At 37.2% G+C, this 12,025-nt stretch overlaps 1 protein-coding gene across 9 annotated transcripts in view; it reads right to left on the reverse strand.

Annotated features, from left to right (window-relative positions):
* RFC1 (replication factor C subunit 1) overlaps positions 1 to 12,025 on the reverse strand; it is a 97,031-nt gene that overhangs the window by 17,817 nt on the left and 67,189 nt on the right. For all 9 annotated transcript variants that reach the window (XR_011969551.1, XR_011969552.1, XM_072620507.1 and 6 more), the window contains 11 exons: positions 10,659 to 10,838; positions 9,523 to 9,627; positions 6,150 to 6,546; positions 4,752 to 4,861; positions 2,737 to 2,851; positions 2,126 to 2,214; positions 1,467 to 1,604; positions 1,279 to 1,374; positions 1,047 to 1,145; positions 475 to 629; positions 247 to 364 (listed from right to left, as the gene is read on the reverse strand). Coding sequence is in view for 7 of the 9 variants with exons in the window: in XM_072620507.1 (XP_072476608.1) it covers positions 247 to 364; positions 475 to 629; positions 1,047 to 1,145; positions 1,279 to 1,374; positions 1,467 to 1,604; positions 2,126 to 2,214; positions 2,737 to 2,851; positions 4,752 to 4,861; positions 6,150 to 6,546; positions 9,523 to 9,627; positions 10,659 to 10,838 (1,602 nt within the window). In the remaining 2 variants the exon portion in view is untranslated. The remainder of the gene's footprint in view (positions 1 to 246; positions 365 to 474; positions 630 to 1,046; positions 1,146 to 1,278; positions 1,375 to 1,466; positions 1,605 to 2,125; positions 2,215 to 2,736; positions 2,852 to 4,751; positions 4,862 to 6,149; positions 6,547 to 9,522; positions 9,628 to 10,658; positions 10,839 to 12,025) is intronic.

A 12,025-nucleotide genomic window follows, 5' to 3' on the forward strand; every position in this document is an offset into this window, starting at 1 on the left:
CTGGTACAAAGGTGGGAAACCTGCGGCCTCAAAGCCACATCTGGTCCTCTAAATCCTCAAGTCTGGCCCTGTGACAGAATCCAAACTTCACAGAACAAATCCTTTTATTAAGGAACCAGTGAAAACCAAGTGCTTTAGTTTATGGCAAACCATGTCCTAGACAAAAACACCCTACAGGACTCACAAAGCTTCCCCAACACCCTCAGCACCTGCAGCACCTACATCTCTGCTGAATACAGCCCCTACCTGTACCGGAAGAAGGCCCCAGCTCTGCTTACTCCGGATGTGCCTGTCCACGAGGTCGCCATCACACATACTATCTGCCGCTCTGCTCAGAAGCACCAAGTGCTTTTTCATGTCTCCTCTGCAGGGAAGAATAAACTTTCATTACTATGGATGACCCCGGAGAGGGAGGCCCTTCACAGGCACTGTGTGCAACCGATTCCACCTTTCCCATTCCTTTGAAATACTGACCCTGCAGCAGCAGGTTTTACATGTAAGTAGTTTTCCTGGACAAAAAGAGGTGCTATGGAGTAATCGTGGAAGAAGAGGTCAGATTTGTCCACAAGTGACATATGAGCAGTCTCTTCCCCAGCAGCAAATACTTTCCGGGCAACCTCAAATGGACCCTATAACACATGAATACGATTACAATTTTATCACAGACCAATTCATTTTAACTGATAATGAAGTGAAATAAACTGTAAAAATAGTAAGAATCTAAATCACCTATGATAGATCACTCTGGGCCCCATGCAAATCATGTATCAGACTAAGTATATGTAAAAAAGACCCTAGAATAGGATACTTCAAAATTCATGCCAACTCAATAATTTACCACATTTAATCTTTAGTCCTTAAAAATTGTACTATGATTCTGAAACTCTCTGGTAGCTTCTTTACGATCAATATTGTCACCGTTTTCCTAGCTTCCCTCCATCAAATGAACATGACCATTAAACTTCTTCCATTATTTCTACTATTAAATTAGTAGAGAGAAATACTGCCAAGTCAAAGAATAGCTAAGAAATATAAGTTTCTCTTACCAGTTTGATGTCTTTTTTGGCCCTGCTGGAATCAGCTTTAGCTTGGTCATAGGTTAGGGCTTTCCTTTCTGCACACCACATGCTAAGATTATGCAAAACCTAAAATTCACAAACAAGGCAAGTAACTGGCAAAAGGGAGAACACACCCTAAAAGAGCAATAAAAAGGCCACAATTGAGCAAATTACCAATAGCATTACATTACAAATACTTAAGCATAAAAATAAAACATACCTGTCGAATATCATGATTTGCTCCCAGAATAATTTCATTCATAGCTGGAGGAGGAATCTTTAAACCCTCTTTAAAAGCAACAGACATCATAGCACCCTGAAAATAATATATAAAAAAAAAAATCTCAAAAAGGTAACAACAAAAATAAAGTTAACTAATCAAATACTTGAAAAAGAAACTTTCTGTACCTTAATCTGCTCAATCCGAGGTCTTTGAAACCGAAGATCAAAGCAATAATGTACTAAGGAACGTATTTTTGGATGATTTCGATCATTACACATACAAATAATGGGTATCTTTGTCTGTTTGATCAGGCCAATTAGTTCCTGAAAAGCAAATATGCAACATCAAAATCATCACAGAAGAATCACAGTTGCAAAAAGAAAAAAAAAAGCCATGTTTTTACACTAAAAAAAAAAAGTCCAAATTCACAATTTTCTTATATTTAAATTAAAAAATTTAATCATTACAACACTCACAGGTGAGCAGAGAAACTTTATTTTGTTCAGTTGTTTTCAGTCCTGTGCAACCCTGTGTGACCCGATTTAGGGTTTTCTTGGCAAAGTGAATGGAATGGTTTGTCATTTCCTTCTCCAGTTCATTTTAAAGATGAGGAACTGAGGCAAACATGATTAAATGACTTGCCCAGGGTCACACTGCTGGCAAGTGCCTGAGGCCAGATTTGAACTCAGGAAGATGAGTCTTCCTGACTGCAGGCCTGGCACTCTATCCATTGTGCCATCTAGCTGCCCTTAGCCGTAAAAAATGGAAGAGAAAAGACAACAACCTGCTCTTTAAACATATATGTTTAAATGAACAGGCTGAAAACATGTAAGAACTCTATCACCTGGATTCCTCCCCTGTCTTCAGTGCCTGCCATTCCATCTACTTCATCCATGATCAGAGCATGTTTAGTGCCTCCTGAAGGAGCTGCACCTGATCCATAGTGAAAACAAATGACAAAATTGTAGAAATATACAAAATATACAAAAGACAATAAAATCTAGTTACTGAAAAACTTTTAACAAATTACTCATTACTAGTGGAAGTTACAAGGTTTCAACTGAATATAATGAACTCTACGATCCTTACCATGTATGTTTAAGCCCCAGTTTGAGTATTATGATTTCTGTTATATCTCTTTTTCTTTGTTCCTGTTGTGATACTATTCCCAAGATCTCTTTCAACTACATAGAAGGTTTCTCAGCCTACCACTTCCATTTTTCCATTTGCAAAAAACAGACCTTTCACACCTCAATCAGAATAGCAAATAAGAAGAAAAAGGTCTCAGGTGTACAGAGATCACATCTTTTGTTCTATTTATGTCTGAACACTGATCACTGTTTCATACAATTGCTTCTTTTTTCTTGAATTGGTATTTCCTTTTCACTATTCATCCCAAGCTTCTAACATCCGGTCTTTAAATGCCTATTAAAAACAAGGCCAAGAGGCACATACCTGAACAGAAGTCTTTGATGCTGGTGTTACTCAGTGACTCAGCAACAATTTCTTTCAAACTACTTTTATTCCGTGTATCACTTGCATTCAGTTCCACATAACTATACCCCAATTCCTAATAAAAATACAAGAAACCACCATAATCACAAAACTAAATAAAAAATGTGACATACAAAGGATAGAAAAGATTATGTTTCTAAAACTTCTAGTTTTAGATTACCCTCATATAATTAACACTTATCCTTCACATGATAGTACACACTAAATGTGTACTGATGTCTCACTCTAGCATCGGAGTAGGTTTTCAAATACAATTCCAGTAGCGCTGGAAAGGCCTAGTAACACGCTGGATGTTATGTGAACAGCAGCCTACCTAAACTCAGACAGGCCTGCCCTAAATCCAGTTATCTGCTCAGTAAGTGATTATATGGGGTCAAAGCCAACTCAGCAAAGATGTCTAATGAGGCCTGTGGATGGGCTGGAATGTGCCTAAATGGAAGGAGTGTGAAAAACCCTGGTAAAATCACCAATCTTTCAAATAGTAAAAAAAAAAAAAAAAAAAAAAAAAAGTTTTTAAAAACATGCCTCCTAGGAAGACTATAATACCTTAGTATTTCAAGTCTTTGTTTTTAAATTAAAAGAACAGTAGAAGACCCTGAAATTTCAGCAGATTTGACAGTGAAAACATAAAGAGTGCATCTGACTAGCTTTATTGAATGTGGCTCATAAAACACCTAAGAATTAAGCATGCTAACCTCACTATGCACAGGTACAAGAACAATCATTTTATCTAAAATAGCACAAGTGAAAAGTATTTCTAGCCTTTATCAAATAAACTACCTATGCACAATAATTACAAAATTATTCCCAGTTAAGTAAAAAATAAATTTTCTTCACTCAAAAAATTGTAAAGTTATGGTATCTCCCTGATACATCTTTGCCAACTTCTAAAATTCTTTAAAAGCTTTTATCAGCTTTAACAATTCAATTACTAAAAATAAAAGTGTGTGTTCATCCTTCGTTGCTGAAGAAGACCATGACATCAGAGAAATGATGACATGACTTGCACCTGACTTTGTTTTGAGTGAGGGAGGGCTGTGCAGGTCACCAGCCTCACTTCTCCTCCAGAGCCAACTGAATCCAGTGACCAGATATTCATCAGGATGACCAGAGATGACCCAGGATGAGGCAATTGGGATTAAGTGACTTGCCCAAGGTCACACAGCTAGTGAGTGTCAAGTGTCTGAGGTGAGATTTGAACTCAGGTCCTCTTGACTCCTGCACTGGTGCTCTGGTCACCGCACCACCTAGCTGCCACTGAAAATAAAAGTATCATGATAGAAAACGCTATCCACATCTAGAAAAGAGAACTACGGAATCTGAACGCAAATCAAAGCATGCCATTTGCTTGTTTATTTCTTCTTTCTTGTGGTTTCTCCCATGACTAATGTAAAAATGTCTAATATGAATGTATATGTATAGCCTGTATCAGACTGCACATCATCTTGGGGATGAGGAGACAATTTAGAACTCAAAATCTTATGGAAGTGAAAATAAAGGTGAAGAGAATCAGCACAGAAAGACACATATGATGTTTTTACAGTTCTGGGGTGCAAGGTTTTATCTTTGTCAAATCAATATGGGGAAAAAAATGGTTTTCCATACTAGTCTGTGTTTTCAGGAGGAAAAAAGAAACCAGTTTCATAATGGAAAATCAGGCAATGGGCCTATGATCAGTTTCTTCACTTTTCTATTTCTGAATAATGGTTTTTTGTCAGTTTGTTGTGCAAGATGTACATAAGTGTGAACTCAACATTTTTGCAGCAGGGCAACTCTTATGCTGCTTACCCTAGTGGTATGATAGGCATGGCTAACGGAAAGAAAGTGTAACAACAAGGAAATAAGCACACAGTCAAAGTAAATCCCAGAGGCCTAGTGATTTTTTTTAAAAAACCACATATATAGCTGGTTTAGCCTAAAATTTACCCAACCGCTCCAAGCGCACTGTAACGTACCTCACAAACGAGGGAAGCTGTGGTTGTTTTGCCAATCCCTGGAGGGCCTGAGAGCAGCGCTGCTTTAAAACCGGAGCCATCATCTTTGCCTCCGAATTTACCAACTCTAACTGTCAGGGGAAAAAAATACCACCATAGTGTTATCCAAACAGACACATGTGGCTGCTAAGAGAAAATGTGCATAAGGCCAGAGTCAGGGAGTGGTAATAAATGGTAGTGGTGAAACAATGACTCAGAGATCCCTTTATGTTCAAGGCAACAAGTTATCTTCCCTATGATCACACAATAGAAGTAGACTAAAAGCAATGAATAATTAATAACATACATGAAAAGCAGTTTTCAGGGTTTAGATGAACGTTGCCCTATGTAGAGAAAGGTAATAAATTTGACAATTAGTTCTTTCAAGGCCTTAACATTTTTAAGCCTTCTCCAGATAACATTATTATAATGATAATTTTTCCAACCTTCAAAACAGGATTTGAGCTAAATTAATAAGAAAAAAAGTAGAACATACATGGAACAATCTAAATCTAATGTTGTGTCACACTAACTATATATTACTGAACTACAAAAGATTATCTCATCCCTTGATTCAAATTCTTTTGACTACCCTGATAGCACAAAGAAATTTTTCATCCTTGGAACTAATTCACTATAATTCTTACTGCACATAAAGAAGAACAACGTCAGAGTGAGTACCAACATTCCCACTAAGGAGTATTCAAAAATCTCTCCAGAAAGACTGCGCTCTACTCTTAAAGATGAAGAAAATATTGACATTTATGATCTAAAGATTCCCATACTCTCAGTTCAATACCATACTACTGATTAAAATTACACAGCTTTCCATTTTCAAAAGTAAAGCACCTGGCTCCAACCAAAACATTGGCTTCTTTCTTTTATTTGAGAGCACTTAGGGGGAAAAAACATAGTAAATTTTCAGAGTCCCTTTAAAAACTGTAATAATGGCCACTGACAGCAATTCAAAGTCTGTGTGAAATGAAGTCTATTGTGACATTCTCCTGGAATTTCATTTTTTCCTGCAGTGTAGAAAGGTAATTTAGCAGTGCAGTACAAAGATCACCAGGGGAAATAGCAGGGAAAGGAGAGGGTGGGGACAAGGTGGGATTTTTCTGGGGCGCAGGGAACATCCAAGAACCTGGGTCAGAATTCAGGCTCTGCTCTTTACTACCTGAATGACCTTAGGCAAGTCACAGAAGAGCTCTGGGCCTCAGTATCCCTACCTGTAAAAGAGGGGAGAGGGGTTGAAAGAGATAATCTTTAAAGTCCTTTTCAATTCTAAATCCTATGATCCCCAGAGTGCTGATGAAGAAACATTAACTACAAACACATGAGGAAATCTGTCAACACACATATCAAGTTAAGCTCTATAATCACCATGTTTCTTATCTTCAGACGTGTTCTTGTGCCAGTTGCGGAGCCATCGTAAGAGTTTATTAGCACAACTCTGGTCACCTTGCTGTCCAATTATGGTCTTAAGAGAGGTGGGCTTATATTTATCCACCCAAAGCAAACTCTCAGGTTTGTCTTTGCTTTGGTCAGTAGCATATTTCTCTGGGCTTAAGACATCTTTCTTCTCCCCATCCACTTGCTTGAAGTCCAGGCCTTTTTGAAATTCACTGATTTCTGTTTTGACTGATTTCCTGGAACTGTCTTTTTTGGGACTTAATTTGTTCTTTTTAGATTCAGAGTCCTTCTTATTTGGGCTAGTTTTTCTTTTTCCCTGATCAGATTTTTGTGGTGTCTTCTCCAGTTTTGATTTTTCCTTCTTTACCTTAAAATTGGAAAAGATAAAATTTCTAGAAGGAACATGACAAAGCAGACAGAATCCCTATCCTTCAATTTATACTTGCAAAAGTAAAGTATTCAATTCATTACTGTCTTTAAAGGAAGATTTTTGTTGCTAGTGAAAACATTTTCAAAATTAGAGAAAATCTTTTATTAAATGGTACAAATGGTACATATAAAAGCAAAAACACATAATTCTCTTTCAAGTTAGAGCAAATTAAGTAATCTCAAATTTGAAAAGCAAGGATGGCAGAATCTCACACTTATATATATATCCACTCTGAAAAATGTGTTGTGTTCTATTTCCAGTTTTTCTGAGATTTGATCTGGGTGGGATGAGAATATTTAATGCTTTAAAGATGACTAACTACTAACAGAAAACATGGGCCCAACCACTTTGCCACTACTTATCCCTGTCTCATAAGCCAATTCTCACAAATCTAAGTACTGGGGAAAAAAATAGATTTGGGGTAGGAGGGTAAATGGAAAAACAAGATCGGGGAAGAACTAAATTCTAGACAAAAATAATTTTATAACTTAGGTCTTGACTTTCTAAGCATGGGGGTACTCTGCTCATCTTTTGTTAGCTGTAAACTCACCATTATAAGGAGGAGGTTTAGACACCATACCCAAGCACAATCAAGCTTACACTGAAGCACGGGAAAAGATAAATCTCAGAAATTTTAACAGAGAGCAGTGGCCAGAAGAGCGTATCACCCAGAAGTTACAACAGAACCTAACCTCCCAAATGGTCTGATACCAGCAAAGAAATCCCCTTAGACTACATGCTCAGTAGGGACCATGAGACTAGCAGGACCTAACATCACACCCAGCAAAGACACAACATCTAAGAGGTGCTCAGTGGGAGAAACATGATATATTTGTAGTCCTAGAGCATCAGAGGCTGAGCTGCTCTTTCATCTGGACCTTGGCCACAAGTACTCCTTGAGAGTGTGTCCTTCATGCATGATCCTTACATATGCCTAGGTTCACCACTGATGGTATGTTTATTTTAGGGAGAGTATACTCCAGGCTTAGGCTTACATTCAATTTCAACTTTTCTTTTACTATGCTATTCCACTAATCCCTTCACTTTGAATTAAAGTACATCTGGCTGACACGAGAAATGTAATACATTGGTGGAGGCTTATGAGCTAGTTTTGAGTCGATACACAGTATCTTAAACCTGGAATACCTGTTTTAGGGGTCCCAGTTGTGAGACAGGGATGTTCAAGTGCCATATAAGATTTTTGATGAGAGACCACTATAGCCTGAAATCATTTGTCAAAACCTCATGGAAAAAAACAAGCTGAGCTTCAAATTTTAATACTTAAACACGTAAACATGTGTTTTTAATTGGGGGGGTGGGGGGTGGGGTGTCAGCAGGGAGAGAGGGACAAATAGCTAAATTAAAAAGATGATTCAGACTTCAGAAAAACCTGGAAAGACTTATATGAACTGAAATGCTGAATGAAATGAACAGAACTAGGAGAACATTATACACAGTAACAGCCACAGTGTGCGAGAACTGTTTCTGGTAGACTTAGCCCTTCACAGTAATGCAAGGACCTAAAACATTTTCAAAGGACTCTAGAGGCAAAATGCCATCCACATTCAGAGAAAGAACTACAGAATTAGAACAGAGAATGAAGCAGACAATTTTCTTTTATGCTGTTTTGTTTTTTCTCATTGTTTCTCCCATTCGTTTTAATTCTTCTACACAACATGACTGAGGTGAAAAGGTATTTAATAAGAATATATGTGTAGAACCCATATAAGACTGCATGCCATCTTAGGGAGGGAGGGAGAGAAAATCTAAAATTATGGAATGATTGTTGAAAAGTGAAAACAAATAATAAAAAAAAGATGACTCAGTGCTAGGTGAGGGAAATGACATGAGCAAAAACAAGGAAGTAGGAGCAAAAAGCCTTCACGTCCCTCTTCCTTTCTTTCTTCAAGTTCCAGAAGCTTTGAATGTGTCTATTTGGTTCTGGTGGGTGGTTTGGGAGTTTGGATAGGCTCTTTGAACAGGATGATTGGGACATTTTAAGAAAAGAAAATTGAATGGTAGCATTAAGGCAGAACCAAAGAGCTACAAATTATCCTACCACTGCTGAGCTATAATCTTTATCCACCATTTAATTTTCATAGCTTCATTCATAATACAGTCTGTTCCCCCTTAACCTAAGTGAACTATTCAGCAGCTCTCTCCTCCTCCACAGCTCTGCAGAGCAGCTTCAATGACTGTAGCAAGGACCCTGGTGGGACTGCACTTGCAAGACACTGCTGCCATCGCCTGCAGCCAGAAACTGGAGCCTGAGCCCAGGACAGGGACTTGATTGATGCCAACTTATGTAAAGCAAGAACTGTCTTTTATTAAGTGGCTATGATGTGAAACACACAGTGCTAGCTGCTGGGGATATAAATGAGACCAGGTCTTCAAAAAGCTTACAGTCCAACAGGGATAAATCTAAGAGGCAAAATGATATTGTAAAGAGAAACTCAGATCTTATGACTCCCAAGCTGATTAGCGTTTTTACTGGGCAAGTCATTTCACTTGTCTGGGCCTCCATTTTCAATTCCGTAAAATGACAGGGTTGAATCAGATGACTTGGAAGGCTCCTTCTAGATCTGTGATACTATGATTTAAGTATGAAGAAGCTTCTGTTCAAGAAGCTTTGCATACAGTTCACCCAAGAAAATGAAAAATAAATGGTGACCAGATATAACTTCCTCCTTTGTTCTCAGATGTAGCTTAAAAGGGCTGAAAAAATAATCAGACATCCTGCCAAATCACACCCAAAAGCTAAAGGAAACCTTACAGGAAATAAGGTGTGACTACTTTTTGGTGGAAACAGCAGTTATAATTATTATAAAGTAGTATGTGATAGTCCAAGAACTTCCTGTATGTGAAAATAGGAAAAATTAACTTGAAAGGAGTAACAGGTCACTGCATACTAACCTCAGCTTCAAATGCTATTTCGTATTTGGACTTCTTGCCAGGCAAGGTCCTTATGAGATCCAACAGGCCATCTTCATCAATAATTTTTGTTCCCAAAGCCAAAGCCTAAAGAATTAAAAATCAAAAAAGAAAAACTTACATCTTTGTCATTGGTTTCTGTAAATATTATTCTAGAGCCTAATTATAAAATAGAAAGTTTATAACACAGTCCACACATACACAAATACTCAGATGAGCATAACTAGAGAAAACACAAATGCAAAAGTCACATAGTCATAAAGCAGACAGAACACAGAACCCTTCCTTTACAAGGAAGACTTAGGGCAAGGTATTGGGAATGCATTGAATTTGGCTTGAGACCTGACTCCAACAGTCAAGCGCTACGTAAGTACTAGGAAAAGGCCTTCATCTCTCTGAGCCTGAGTCTCCTCATCTGCAAAGCGGGGTGCACAACACTTCTACTACCTCACAGGGCTACACTGAGGATCAAAGGAAGTCATGTATATAACTCACTTGGAATACTCTAAAACACTATACAAATGTAAGTTCTAATTGTCAGTAGTACTCAGAGGGCCACCTTCTAAGGGATACTTTCCATTTGTACCCCAAAAGAGAAGGGCAAAATAACTAAAGGCTAGATAAAATACTTCTCTTGCGCTCTGCCTCTCTGTGGCCAGTCACTTCTTTTTTACGGACTTTTTTGGGGAAGGCAAAGGGGTGAATGGTTTGCCATAGGTCTGTACCTATGATGTCACTGGCATGCAGCACTTCCATAGGGAAAATTCCTTCTACTGATGCAGACAGGTAAATCAGCTATAATTTAAAAATTTACAAGAGTTGTACTTTAAATAAATAATAAAAATGGAAGTCCACATTTCCACAGAGAGGAACACTTCTGGCTAGATGAAAACTTTAAGATCTATGACAATTCTCAAAATAAAAAGATAATCTAACTCCACCAAGTAAATAAGAATTAACCAGATGAGGTTAAAAAAAAATTGTGTAGGAAGTCAGCTGGAAAAGATGGACCAAATAAGTTCTCTATAAGGGAAAAAGTGATATTAATAGAAACTGTGGCACACAGAAACTACCAACTATGCTCTCCTTCATTTTACACGAAACAGAGCTATACATACCTTATCACTTTTAGATTGCCCACTATCACGTCCCATAACAAGGTAACTTGTTTTTTTGCTGACATTTCCAGTTACTTTCCCTCCATACCGTTCAATTAGAGACTTGGCATCATCTCTTTCAATAGATTCCAGGACTCCCGTAATTACAAATATTAAGCCTTCCAGGCAATTTTCAGCTCCCTGAAAAACAAAATGTTCAGAAAGGAACTATGTGAGCATTCTTTTTTAAAATTTTTTTACTTTATGTTAGCATTCTAAAGAAATACTTAGGCACTATCAATCACAAGATGTTAATTTTGTTAATTTGAAGCCCTGCATAGATAGCATGATAGAAATTTGCTTCAAACAAACATAAAACTACTTATTTTTTATACTGGGTAACATTAAAAAATTAATAGTAGTATAAAATTCAGCATTTCAATTCAAATATCCACCCTATTAAAAAAGAAATGGTGAATTTTAAATTTTAAAAAGGAAATTTAAAAGGAAATTTTAGAAAGGGAAATAATGGGAACTTTGAGAGGGAGTAAGTACTTCATCTTATAAATATGAGTAAAAAGATAAGGCCAACATACAGTGGGCAAAGTATAGTCTAACACATATCCTAGACTTAGGGAGAACAAATTTCAAGTATCAGAGAAAAGAAACATCTCAAAGCCTAAAATGGTATAAATAGGAGAAATTGGCCCAAACAAGACAAGGTTTCTCAAGAATCAAACTCTAGAGAGCAGAGACACATACTATTCCAATAGATAAAGGGGAACTCATGGACCAATTTAGATTTTTTAAAATGCAGAAAAGAGAATCAAGGGTAGGTAACTAAAGACTAAGTAAAAGTGACACAGTCCAATGAAAATTAGATCAGGAGAGATAAAAACTCAATTATCAGATATGACTCCCAATGAAGGCTCAAGAAAACACATGGTAGAAGGAAAAGGAAAAACAGGAAAGGAAAGCAGTGACTGTTAAAGTAAGCAAAACAATAGCCAATAATGTAATAAAGATAGAATTACTCAATTCTTATAAAGATTCTGGTTTTATCCAAGGAGAATGAGCATCCAAATGAAAAAGACATTTGAATAAAAAAGATATCTGAGAAAAGATATTCAAATAAACAGTGGAATTCCAAGATAAAGAGAGGGCTAAGAGTATCTGGATGTCTCAGTGTATTCAAGTTATATCCCAGAACTGTGATTGCCGAGAGCTACCAACATTTTTAACCATGAACAACAGGAAAAATGGTAATGGGTAGAAGGAAAAATGTCTTAAATTTCAAAGATTTAGTAAATTCTATAAAGTAATATTAAAGGGTATGGTTTGCAGTGAGTATGCTTCAAAGATCAGGTCAATTTCTAAATGAGGCCTTT

This window comes from Notamacropus eugenii, chromosome 6 (assembly GCF_028372415.1).
Source record: "Notamacropus eugenii isolate mMacEug1 chromosome 6, mMacEug1.pri_v2, whole genome shotgun sequence".
Classification (NCBI taxonomy): Eukaryota; Metazoa; Chordata; class Mammalia; order Diprotodontia; family Macropodidae; genus Notamacropus; species Notamacropus eugenii.